The sequence below is a fragment of the Amphiura filiformis genome, chromosome 14 (genome assembly GCF_039555335.1).
Source record: "Amphiura filiformis chromosome 14, Afil_fr2py, whole genome shotgun sequence".
In the NCBI taxonomy this organism is placed as follows: domain Eukaryota; kingdom Metazoa; phylum Echinodermata; class Ophiuroidea; order Amphilepidida; family Amphiuridae; genus Amphiura; species Amphiura filiformis.
In genome coordinates this window covers 66,417,752-66,431,561 of record NC_092641.1, presented here as the reverse complement: position 1 = coordinate 66,431,561, position 13,810 = coordinate 66,417,752, and the positions used below count along the sequence as shown (strand labels likewise).

General features: G+C 35.8%; 1 protein-coding gene across 2 annotated transcripts in view; it reads right to left on the bottom strand.

Annotated features, from left to right (window-relative positions):
• Positions 1-13,810, bottom strand: part of LOC140170457 (fibroblast growth factor receptor 2-like) — a 93,825-nt gene that overhangs the window by 38,209 nt on the left and 41,806 nt on the right. Inside the window, exons 2-4 of one of the 2 annotated variants that reach the window (XM_072193822.1) lie at positions 8,242-8,425; positions 6,111-6,259; positions 1,193-1,459 (exon numbers count right to left, since the gene is read on the bottom strand). In XM_072193822.1, coding sequence (XP_072049923.1) covers positions 1,193-1,459; positions 6,111-6,259; positions 8,242-8,425 — 600 coding nt within the window. The remainder of the gene's footprint in view (positions 1-1,192; positions 1,460-6,110; positions 6,260-8,241; positions 8,426-13,810) is intronic. The other variant, XM_072193823.1, reaches the window with a different exon arrangement.

Below are 13,810 nucleotides of genomic sequence, written 5' to 3'. Positions count from 1 at the left end.
TTGCAACCAATCAAAATTGCTCTGTCCGATAATTCCCATTAAGTGTTAAACAAATTTTCAAACGTGATAGCATGATATTAAGGGATCTAAAATGAGCGTTTATTGCGTTTCGACAGTATTTTTGTGCGACATGAGAGCACCTCAGACCTATCGAATTGCATTCTGAATACGAACCATGTCTTTCTGATATCAAATAATTTTCATTTTTTTGAAAATCACAATATAATATAAATTTTATGACAAATTATAAAAATTTGATATTTTTCAAATTTTTGATATATAACAGTCCTCGAAGTGAATTATATAAATCTAATGATATATTCTTAAAGTGTATGTAGCAGGAGGAAAAGCCGACGGTCAATTGAAAATTTTGACCTTTCATGTTGAAGATATGGATTTTTTTCCCAAAAAGACCTAATTTTTTTTTGGTGTTTTGGGAAAAAAATCCATATCTTCAATACGAAAGGTCAAAATTTTCAATTGATCGTCGGCATTTCATCCCACCTACATACACTTTAAGTATAAATCATCAGATTTATAAAGTTCACTTCAAGTTCTGTTAAATATCAAAATATCAATTTTAATGATTTGCCATAAAATGTGTATTAAATTGCGAATTTCAAAAATCAAAATTATTTGATATCAGAATGACATTCTTCGTATTCAGAATGCAATTCGATATGTCTGATGTGCTCTAATGTCCCAAAATAAATACCGTCCAAACGTTCATACCCCAGCCCTTAAATGGTGGTTACATACATTATTGCAATAGAAACACCGATGCAATTGTAACAGTGCTGCTATCTCTGCAGCCATTGTGACACATGCGTAAGCCCGTAAAGACAAATAAATTACATCGCTGGAGAAATTTACTTCGTAACTTGACGTCATAGAAACTTGCTCAATCGCATTTCCAATTCACTGACGTAGTGCACGTAAGTATCCATTGGTTACCGGTTCAAGCCCAGGTTCCGAATTATGATATGACACAGGCTTTCTGTTGTAATCATTTCGATCAGTAACAAAGAAAGAGTGAGTCAGTTGACCTAGCAACGGTCATATTGTAACGTGCACTACGCCAGCGAATACAAAACCATGGTGGCTGCTGGGCTGCAGCTCAAACTTGTGGCTAAAATTATTTTGGGCAACTTTATATGTACGTATAGAATTCGAACCTGGGGCTTTTACGTACGTTTTATGTTCACAGGAACTCTCCTCTTATGTGTACCCAATAGGTTAGTAGCCTGACACTCATAGAGGCCGCCATCTTTGGTTCCTCTTACTTGGAACTGCGTTACGTAACCAGGTTGTAATAATTGGCCCGATGGTAATGTAGTTACAGGTTCGATTCTTCGCCACGTGATGACCGGTTCTGGTTCACCGGTAACGTTACACTCAAGACGTACGAGTTGGTCTATATTTACTTCTAATGGGGGTGTAAGGCTTACTATATCTGGAACTGAGAAATAAATAATTGATTTTGCTATTATAGAGGCCGTCAGCCTTTCGCCATTTTGTGGGTACAAATGATCTGTGTGTTCATGCGATGGTAATGGATATATTTACATGTTCGGATGAAATTGCTAAGATCGAGATCTAAAAGCTCTATTTTCATTGTTAATAATAATCATATCATGTGATTGACCAATCATGGGTACTATAAGAACGTCCGTGTCTGGTTGGACCCGTTACGTTGCACTCGAGACGCAATGAAGCTTTCTTACAGTGCCCACGATTGGTTAATCATGATATAAAAGATGATATGGGACACATTGCACAGTTTTCCAGTACATTGGCTTAGAGAGAGTAGTCAAATAGCTATTCAAACTCATTGCAGTGATACTGAATATGCAGCCTTTCCGCCCAAAGTCAGAACTGCTGGAGCTTGAGCTGTTATATAAAGATGGTTTGATGCCAATCCTTGCTTACAGATGCTATGGAAATCAACCAACTGACGAGGTTTCCTTTCCATTATGTGACTGGACACTACGAATGAGCCGTAAAGTCGGCAAATTGTATTCTGAGTTACAGTGTAAAATGTGCGTGAAGGTCGTATTCATTGGCACTTCAATTTGGTGCGACAAGTATCTCATCAAACACTGTTTAAACCAATCAATAATCCTAATGCTGACGATGATAATAAGCTTCTACCTATTTCTATAGAATCGTTAAATAGTTATTGTCTTTGTTTGCTTTGGCTAAATCCTGTTCAAGTGGTGAATAACAAAGTATTGTATTTTGTATAGGTATGTATTACCAACAATTAACAATGCGAGGACTTTCCTGAACCTCGTTGACTTGGGGATGATTTGAAATGACCGCCAATTATGACTGTTTGATATGTAATGTGGAAAAAGAGACACATGTAGAACCGAAAAAGGTACAATTTTCTTGAAGGAAACAAATCATAACCCCGCTTTTGGATATCGTTTGAAGTCAAATGATATACCAGTTTAAAGCTTAAGATATATATTTTCTAAACACGAAATAAAACAAAATTGACCGGGCCGACTTAACGGCTGATTCGTGGTGTCCAGTCACATATATTAATGAGTATTTCAAACATTACTACTTAATGCAGTTACCTTCTGTGGTTGGCAACAAAAAGTCTTGTGGTGTTATTTCAAAGTGGAAATGAGGCTTATAGGGTCCACAAGTTATAAATGCTTTACAAAATGTAAAAGTATATACAGTTTTGTGTAGCCTTATTTGTTTTAAACATATGGACCAAATTATAGCGTCACACATCATTGCGTTCAGAGACAATGGTTCGTTATGTAAAAGAGAGACCGTTTTTAACGTTGTTAAAAGTGGCATCTGAGTCCATAAGAGTCAACTCACAAACAATACAGTAGGTCAGGTTTATTCATGTGTTTTGTCTTTTAAAGCATGCCACGTAGGGCAGTCCTACCTTGAATTCCGTAATCTCATTTGCATGAAGTCATTGCTATATATACACTGACACATTGGCGAGAATTTTGAATTGCAGTTAACGAACGTGTAATAAAAAGAAGTATAAGTAAGTAGCTAATTTTGGTATGATCATGAGTATATTCACTTGATAATTATAAAATAATGAAAAATGTATCAATTTACTGATAAGGAAAGGGGTAGCCTTTCAAATTCATCAAAAATAAGCCTTAATGACAAACAAAAATGGTGTGAAAATCGTAAGAGAAGAGCACACAACATGCACAAGCAGAGGATGATTTAAGGAAGCCCCATCATGCACTGCAAACGTGTTATCACTAGAGTTTCAACTGCTACTTTACTTTTCAAATCCCATTGAATTCTGTGCAAAAGATGTTGTTTAAGAATTGTGCGTGTGTCATTATTACTTGGTCGATTTCAGAACAAAAGTGATGTATGCATAAAGGATAATTCACACCTTCTGTAGGTAACATAAAATGTGAAATCGACTAGCATTTTGAATGCGTTTTTATTGTAAATATATCAGTCCAAATTCAAATTTAACCATGCCCGTCAATGCAATGTGCGAGCAGTGGTGTCATGTTCACTCACATAGCTGTGCTAACCGCAAGTCAACACAGTGGCGTGGTGGGAAGTGCTTTTAAAAGTCATCCTCTGATGCACAAGGTAGCAACAAAAATCATCTCCAAAATGAAACAAAAAACAAATTGATATGATTATTGATATGATATGAGAGGTCATATTCAGGACAATAGAAATGCGTTGATAGTATGTATGATTAAAAGTACCAAAAATGTATGAAAAAAAAGAGAAATTTCATTAAAAAGCTATAAATATGACAAATACAATGTTGCGGAACAGTAACCGTGTGCGTGATTTGCTATACTAAACCTCATGCTAAAATTTAACGAACCTTTTTAAATTCAAATTTCATATTCAATCTAGAGCCTCTTTATGGTGCGCTATTTCGATTACTTAAACATATGGCTATACTAAATCTCATGTTAAACATCAACGTACCTTTTTAAATTCAATTCTCATATATAATCCAGGGCAGGCCTCTCTATGGCGTGCTATTTTGATTACCTGAACAAGGACTTTGAAAATAAAGGGTTCAATAAGGAAGAAATGTTTGCGATTTCACCACCGGGACCTCCCTTTTTAATAATCAATAGTTACCTAATTGAACTATGTACCATTTGTTAAATTTTGTACTTGGTTATAAAATCTTGCTATCTCTTATTATGTAAAGAACAATGGGTGATAAAACCTATAATTGGGCATATTCAACATGACCCCTTATCATTAATAACAAAAATAGAATACATGGTATAGGTCTAAATGAGCTTTCAAAATAGAGCTTTTAGATCTCTTAGCATTTAGGATATGATATGATATGATATGATATGATATCATATGATTTGATATCATTTCATATCATATCATATATGATATCATATCATATCATATCATATCATATCATATCATATCATATCATATCATATATGATATCATATCATATCATATCATATCATATGGTATGATATGATAAGGTATGATATGATATGATATGATATGATGTGGTATGATATGATATGATATGATATGATAATGATATGATATGATATGATATGACTTTCTTAACCTGTATATTTCGGCCAAACGGCCGAATTGTATCAGACAAGAAATGAAACAATTATGAAAGAAACAAAATACACATCAAAAACACAGATATGAAAGAGGGCAACTTTGCATGGAATGCAGCAGAGAGGGGTAAAAAGGCGCAAAGGGAGACCGTCAACACATAAAGTACTACCGCTTTAGGCAGATGAGGAATGGGGCTTTAGTGCACGCAATTTAGAGATATCAGCTGCATTTCTCAGCTGTCTTCCATGGACTTCACTTCTACAATGAGGGAGCAATATGTTGGTAAGCTCTGATTTAGCAAGCGATTGCGTGAACTTAGGCGGGTGTTGCTCCCTCCTGGCAGAGAGAGAGAGAGAGAGAGAGAGAGAGAGTCTAGCTTGCATACACTAACTGCGTTATCATAAGAAATATAATCAGCACTCAAAATGATTCTTTTTTGACACGTTCATGTATACTGGATTGCTTGACAGTGAGCGATGAAATGGCATCAGAGTACTCCAACAGGGGACGTATGTAACCAATGTAACCTGTGGTCATCTCAGAAACGTTCAAACCAAAACGTTTTAGAGAACGGAGCATTAAGAGACGTTTGGTGGCGCACTTTCACATGTGATCCACCTGGGCATCCCATTTAAGATCTTGTTGTATGAAGATGCCTAGGACTGTGGCAGATGAAAACAGGCAATGAAGGGTCTATCCTCAGATCAGAATGAGAAGGTGGGTTTCTCATGGAACAAATTTGAAGAGCTTGGCCTTTGGTTACAGTTTCAGGTGGTTACTACAGATCAGTCCAGGAACTGAAGGTTGCCTATCTCGCTACACGCACTTGAAACTGATGGGACCTTGTTTGGTACCTTGAGGAACACCAACTCACAAATGGGCATAATCAGACATGGTTTGGTTACACATTGACTGCGATTATTGAGGAATTTGCCATTCCAATGAACGATAGCCCCCGGACCCAAAAGCAATCAACTTTTCAACCGCTATATTGTAATTAACCAGGTCAAATGCCTTGGAGAAGTCTGTGAGGACCACCGTTCCTACATTGTTGTGCTTGTCTGAACCTTGGAAAAGTGTGTGCATGAAATTGATTTGGTAATGAGATGTTGATATACATTGTCCTATGAAAAACACTAAATTTAACAACCGTAATACATGTAATCCAAAAAAGCCCTGGGTCACAAAGGGCCTACAATCGATTGATTTTGCTGGAGTAATGTCCTGTTAACCAGGTTTAAGTACTGCAAATAACTGCACTATGCGTTGTTCTTTTTATGAATATGCGGACATGCATTTGTTGCTTGCATCACACATCGATGGTAAACCATAGTCCTCTAACCTTGAGACAGTGTTTAGCACTCTCCACGCGGGTGTCGACTGCAACGACAAGTTTCAAAATTTTTGTAAATATTCAAAAATTTCAGAATTGTACATTTTCATGACCATATTTGGAATCAGCATGAAAAATGCATTAAAATGAGTACAAACAAGCCTAGTATTGGTTAAGGGAATGAGTTATCAAATCTTACCTCCAACGCTAATAGTTACCCGTCTTTCGTGAATAGGCGGTACTGCATTGGGGACTTGTACTACACATCTCCATAGGCCCGAATCTTCATGTCGGGCGTTAATTATGTTGATTTTATAAACTCCTGGTACACTGCTATCAAGTAAATATCTGAATGAAAATATAAAGAAAAGGTTTGTGATGAATTGATGGAATTATAACAAAAAACCTGCTTAGTACAATAACCAGAATTCTCAAATAATGCCCGGTGCAGTGTTTATGGAATGAGTTACGCTGATAGCCAGACTAGAGTCAAGACTTTTTAGTGACTCTTTAAGTGGAGTAAACTAGCACTGACTCTCAAAACGAATCACCAGATTGTCGTCACACGAGAGTCAATTGACTCTACTTGTGGAGTCAATTGACTCAACATTCAGTGTCGACGACGGAGTCAAGAAATTTACGACTCTTCAAAAGAGATTTAGCTGTTGACACAATGGAATGTATATTCTTTCATTCCTAAGGGATGGTGGTTCAGCCTAAATTTCTCTGTTCTTTCGTCTGACAATCGCCTATATGGCGTGAAACTCAAAGTAAAGTCTCCTATTCTGGTAGGTATGTACTTTGAATTTGTATCTTGATGTACATCTATGTGTATCTTTTGTGCTATTTCCGAACTGTCGGAGTGACCCTGTAATTGAGTCAGGGTGACTCTATGAATGGTTACTCTAGAAGCAGAGTCCAGCCACTCTGCGACTCTGTCTAAAATGACTCCATATTGGGAGTCAAATGCGTGTAGAATCATAAACAGTGAATCTTCTGCGGAGTCAAGAAATCTATGGCTCTTCAAGGCAGTCAGATGAATCCCAATATGGAGTCATTTTAGACATAGAGTCGCAGAGTGCCTGGACTCTGCTCTTAGAGTCAGCCTTACTCCAATTTGGCTTTCAGTGTACAGGTGTATGGTTTCAAAATTAAGTATACAGTTTGAAAAATGCCACTAGACTAATAAATATGAAGTATTACTTGATAGCGTACTCTACATTGTGTCCTCCCACAACTGTAAAATCACTGGCGTGTGACCATTTATACGGACTCGGTGACTAGTTTTGTGAGCCGTGTAAAAATACAGTTGCGCAAAGTCAATTAAAATAACATAAAAAATCGCAGTGTCACCACTTTCTTTACAGTAATAGACAGAACGCCTTGCAGATTTGTTTGGCCTCATCCCAGTGACATAGTTCAATAACCTCAATTAAACAATAAGAGTGCAAAAGTTGACCTCAAATTGCAGAGTATGAGTTTGTGTACCCAAATTGTCAAAGGTCATTCAATGAATGTAGAAATGTATTGGGGTTAAGAAATGTGCCCTGATAGATGAGCATAATGTTGTGGATCCAGGTGTAAGGTACCAAGTGGAATGGCTCCTAATAGCTCATAATCTTACACCTCTGGATTTCTTCTCATGGGTAAAAGTCCTCCTGCAGACCATGATGATATGGTGAATTCCATGCAAAGAATAATACATTACAGAACCCCACACATGTGGAGGGAGCATAACCAAACTGGCTGCGTAGGAGACTAACTCTGAGGCCGCACTAGGCGTCCTAATCAAAAAAGTGCGAGATATTTCGAGTGATAGAGGTGAATTTTATGATGTTGTTTCTTTGCAAATTTCTAATGTTTTTCGCGTCCAAATGTATTGCATATTCATTTTTTAAGAAAAAAAGAAAAATCTAAAAATTTAAAAAGATCGTACATTAAGGCTAACTGTTTTAATGACTATGTATGCCCGTTCTTGTTGGGACGTCCAATAAAATCAGTTGACTTAAATGTTTCAACTTGTTAGCTTTTAGTGATTATATTAAGAATGACTCGTCATAAAGCCATGTTCAGATTAGGTCACACATCTTATACTACCGTGCAATACCGGATAGTGTCATTCACACATGGACTTGAACCACCTCACATGATAACCATTTTAAAAATATAATGTAAGGCGAGGTCAAACATCAAACTTAAGTAACTCTAATTTTTAATGAAAGTTATGAAGGATACTTGTAACCAGGGACTGGTCCTTGGGACAAGTCGGACTTATTTTCCCTCCAATTTTGAAATATTTCCCGCCAATTCTCCTTAAAATAAGTACTCACCTTTCTCTCATGTTCCTGGAGACTAGGAAATAACCTGGAGTAATTTGTATATCTTCGTGATACCAGTTAACAGCCTGCGGTGTGGGTCCAGCTACACGACAAGTCAGACTTACTTTCCCGCCAATTTTAATTGTTGTTGCTGGTATTACGTCTATAATAACAATTGGTTTTACTGCTTCGCAATCTGATAAAAGAAAAAATAGACAAGTTGTTAAAGATTTGGTGATTTTATCCCGGATTACATAAAGATAATAAAAAGAATCTCAAAGTATTACATGTAGGCTATCCGTAGTATATGCTATGTGTGTATTTTTAAGGTTTTGATTGTTTAAAAAATATTTTTGTATTTCTTAAGATTGCTTGGTTTTGTACAGCGCTTTGTCCTTTAGTAATGGCGCTTTATAAATGCCGTTAATAATAATAATAATAATAATAATAATAATAATAATAATAATAATAATAATAATAATAATAATAATAATAATAATAATAATAATAATAATAATGATAATAATAATAATAATAATAATAATAATAATAATAATAATAATAATAATAATAATAATAATAATATCAAAAAATACTATAAAAATCAATAATATTACAAGTATTAAATTCAAATCATTTCCAATGGCATTTGTAAACAGTTAGAAATTGCTATTTTTACAGCATCCTTTTGTTTATTTTACAGCCAATATCATGACATCAATGTTGCACACAAAGACAGGAAACATGGCGGTGGAAAAATGTATAAAAATTAGGATTGTCAAGAATTGATCCAAAATCCCAAAAGATGCAAATTCAAAAGTTGCAGGTTGCTCCATTGGTTGCCCTACACACCAGTCGTCCAGCATTTAATCACGCAATGATGAGTTTTTCAATAGCAATTGCAGACTAATGGCAACTTTAAACTTAAACTTAATATAATTAACTTTATATTAATTAACCATGGAGGTATGAATTAACCCTCTCTCCATACGACTGCAGACGACATATTTATTTAATTTAAAAAAATAAACAATTTTCCTGATAATCAGCATGAAAAATGCATTAAAATCTGTACAGTCCAGTATTGGTTCAGTGGTTCTTGAGATCTCCAAAACTTTTTATGTTGAAGTGCATTGCATTAATCATTAAAATAATACCATTATTACCATAATTATCGTTTAGGGCAGATTTAAGTCTTTGTTCTAAAATACTAAAATATACGTTGACTTCCACACACTTGTGTTATTGTTTATAATAACCTAAGTAAAACCGGTGATAAACAATTAAGGTTATCAAGATGTTAACCCTGAAACCCGTATTCAGCTTTGCAATGTAGGCCTACATGCAGGGCAAGTATTTTCACCCACGTTGAACGACACAGAATTACAAAAATATTATAGTCCACACAGATATATATTTACACAATATCATAAAAGGAACATAAGTCCGGTGAATGGCTAGAGCGATCGGGTGCTATGCACCTCTAACATGTCTAGTAGCACACCGTACCCTCTTCCAGCAGTGCTATAATTTCCCATATTAAAATTTTACAATGCAATATGACCTGTGCATCGGGTCTTTCTAAGAGAACTTTCAATAAGAGATCATTTTAATTACAGTTAGTAAGTGACAACAGATATGTAGCATACTTGACCGATGACAGAATAGTGAGACAGATTAACATTGTAAACGTGGGTGGGTTCAAAACCAGTACCTTTATTTTGGATTTGCATGCAAACAACTAGCTACTCAGACCTTCACCTGACATACAGAAGTGGACCAGGTTATTCTGCTAAAGAGAACATTTCAATTATAGTAATAAGTGATAACAGACATATGACATACTTTACGGGATAAGAGATTGTTGAGACAGATTGACATTGTAAACAGAGCTGGGTTCAAAACCAAATAATTTATTTAGGATTTGCATATGAAGACCTTCACCTTCTTACAGAACTGAAGCAGGTTATTCTTGTTAAGCGACCACTTGCACCTTTTAATGAAAGTAGAAGAAAATTCGCGGCTCACGCTGCTCATACTCTGACTACTACTAAGATAATCAATAACATAATCTTTGATTTGACTGATCTTTGAAACGTCACAATGTGAAGGACCTAGCTGGTTAAGATACTCGTTAATAGTTTGGTTTTTCAAAGACAACTACTCTAACCTTCACCTTACTTGAAATTTTGAAACAGAATGTTCTCCCTAAGAGACCAGCTTTTAATTATAGTATAGTAGTGATAACAGATATGTTCCATATTTGAGTAAATTTGGGAACATTACAATATCTAGAACCTAGGTCCCTCATACTAACATGTTTCTATTAGGCCAAGTAAAAAATAAAACATGTTTCACGTCCGGGTTTTGGAAAAAAAAGGAGGAGGAGGGGCTTTTTATTTTCTATTTTTATCGCAAAATTGGTGTAAATACCCATACTTAGAGCTGTTTTAGCGTATGCAATAATGCCTGGAAAAAGAAGGAGGCCCTTTTTCATTTGTTGTTCTGAGAGTTACACCCCTCCAATGATCACAAAACCTTCCTAAAATGTTTCTTGTATCTTAACCAGGCTGGACTAGAAAGCATTCCAACTTCCTAGACATATTTTTTGAAAAGTTATAACTGAATTTCAAAAAATAAAAATATATTTGAGGAAACATCAAAAAAGGAAGCGGGAGGGGACGTGAAACATGTTTATTTTTTTATTTTGCCTTAGCAAAAAATGAAAGTCGGGGGTTCTGTGTACAAAAGTTGATGTGCTACACGTGCAGGTCACATTTGGAGTTCTAAGCAGGAAAGAAAGAATGGAACTTAAATAAAAATTCCCTTTAAAAGGGAAAGCCAGCCTCAATGTAGAAGAGGTCTTGTAATTAGTTTTGGTCAATGTGAAAGGCATTTTTAGGATCATGCTTACATCTACATGACAGTCCACCAAACCATCAACGATGAGAACATGCACACTGAAACAGCAGAAAACATTAATTCCTAATCTCATGTCAACTCTTTTAATTCATTACTCCAAATTGTTCTGGTCTGTTTGTTTTTGTTGTTGTTGTTGTTGTTGTTGTTGGTTTTTTTGTCTTTTCAGCTTTTTACCCACGATATCTCAATTTCCAATTTAGTAATACCAGAACTTACGAACTCAATATCTTCGCTTAGGAATGTCCGATTTCACTGCTTTCGATATACCACTTCACAAATACACTGCCGGTTTGAGTTAACTTACATGTACATTTTATTTTAAAATAACTTAATTAATTCGCAATGTATAGTTTAAGCCTACTATATTATAATAGATAGTGGCCAGCACATTTATAAAGGACTGGTTACTCACTACAATCTTCACTCTTAAACTGTGTTTTTCTGAATGTGCTGATCATGTTGATTGCTAGTCGGAAACTCCTGCGAAGCTATGGACATGGCATCTTACATACTCCATTCTATAACAGTCTGCCTATAGTGCCTTGTGTGTTTTCTCTTCAATCATTTTGTTGAATGTAATTTTATGAATCAAATAGTTATGTGTCATTTTATTTATAATAAAGAAGTTATTAAATTAATAAAGTAAGACAATTTATTTATCTATAAGTGCATGTCAAATGGGGTACATTGTTCAATTCTATAGGCCTACATGCATAAATTATGCCCATATTATAGCTAGGCCCTAAAAACTTTATTTTGCATCGGATTTTTCCCGTTGAAAAGACAAAACTGATGTTTATGATAGCAACCATTTCATCAATAACATTTTGAGTCATTTTTATCCATAAAACGACACAGGATATGATAGATAACTACTTTCACATCAATATGGTCCATATGATCACAGATTGTTGAGAATCTGTGATATGATCCAGGGATATGATGCAGATTTTGATTCTATAGATCTGTTATCAACATGATATCACGCTGTTCAGTGGTCAAGGAGTAAGGACCCCTGGTCAAGGACACTGATATGACATCATAGGTGATGTCAGATTTTCTTCTGCTGACCATATGATGCTATATATTAACTATTATTGTTACATTTAGGCCTATACCTAACTTTTAAAGTCATAATTAGTTCAAACATAACTTTGGTAATACTCACTCGTTTTCGTTCGTTGAAACGGCAAAACATACTTACTTTTCCTTACAAATCGAATTAAAATATTTTTAAAAAATTCAACCACAAAAAGTTTTAAACAAAAGTCATTCCAATACCAATAAAAAATAATCTCTTGAGCAAACTGACCCCATCCCAGAAATAGGTACCAGCCCGATGGGCTGGCGAAAAAGGATAGGCAAGAATATTACTAGTATAAGCAGTCCAGGTTGTCACACAACCCCAATCGGTCAAACGCAGCCTATAAATCTAAGCACATACAATGACCATGTACCTTGCTCCCTCAGACCATAGCCTCAGACCCAATCAATTAATGCCCCAATTATGGTCCCCACATGTAGGTCAACTCTTGTGAAAGGTAAAGGAATTGCAGTTGGTGACAGGTTTATTGATAAACACATTGGAGTTGATGACAAGTTTAAAACCAAGACACATGGCCATAAAAGCACACCTCCTGCTTATAAGAGCATTTCAGTGGGTGCTACTAGTTTGTAAGAATATTCGCGGCTCACGCCGCTCATACTCTTACTACTACTAAGACCTCAAACCAAATCCAAAAAGAAAGGGGTGGGGGTAAATCAGAGGGGGTTAAGTTCAGTTGGCCTGCAATTTGGACAATTACAAAATGAGGTATGGTATTAACCACGTCTAGGTTGTAACAGTTTGATAGAGGATCTTCGTGAAAGAATTGTACCGTTGGAAACTTAGTTTTGGGGTATTTTAATGCCCCCAGCAAACATGACTGAATATCTTATTGGGCATTAACACAGTAACATAACGTATTTTTTGAATTGTACCATTTTGGAAGTTTTGAAAATAGTTCAATCTATTCCACAGAATTATTTTAAATCCATCCATTCCACGGACTCAAATGATCTTTATCAAGAGTTCCAATCACTGAACATGACCGAGCGAGACGTCTGTGGAATGGAACTTTTTCGGGTACCCTAAATGAAACTTTCCGACGGTGCTGTTCTCAGTGACAGGCAATATATTCATTATTTCTGGCTATACGCACAAGTGCGAGAACCAGTTTATAGTGACGCACGTAAGTGGGCTTCCACTATAAGTCTTACATAAATACAGATTGCAACGCTAAACATTAGAAAACCCTGGATGGATGCAGGTGGTGGCCGCATTGCATTCTCTAAATTCAGTAAATTTTCATCGTCAACCGTGTAATTGAATGGGATTCTCTTGAATTTTTAAAACGCTTGAAATATCACAAACAAATAGGCCTATGTTGATAAATGATATAAATACAAGCTAAAACCGTTGGGGTTCGATAATGAACCCCACAAAACTAAACGACTATATTGGAAAATGCCATACGGCCGGGCGGTTTAACAAGTTGCCGGCTCGATCATGTCAACTGCCGCCTGGATGGATGCATAAATTACCCTCATGGTCTTTTCCAGTTCACATTCATACACCTCCTATGGAAGACTTCACCTTAATCCACATAGGGGGTGTAGA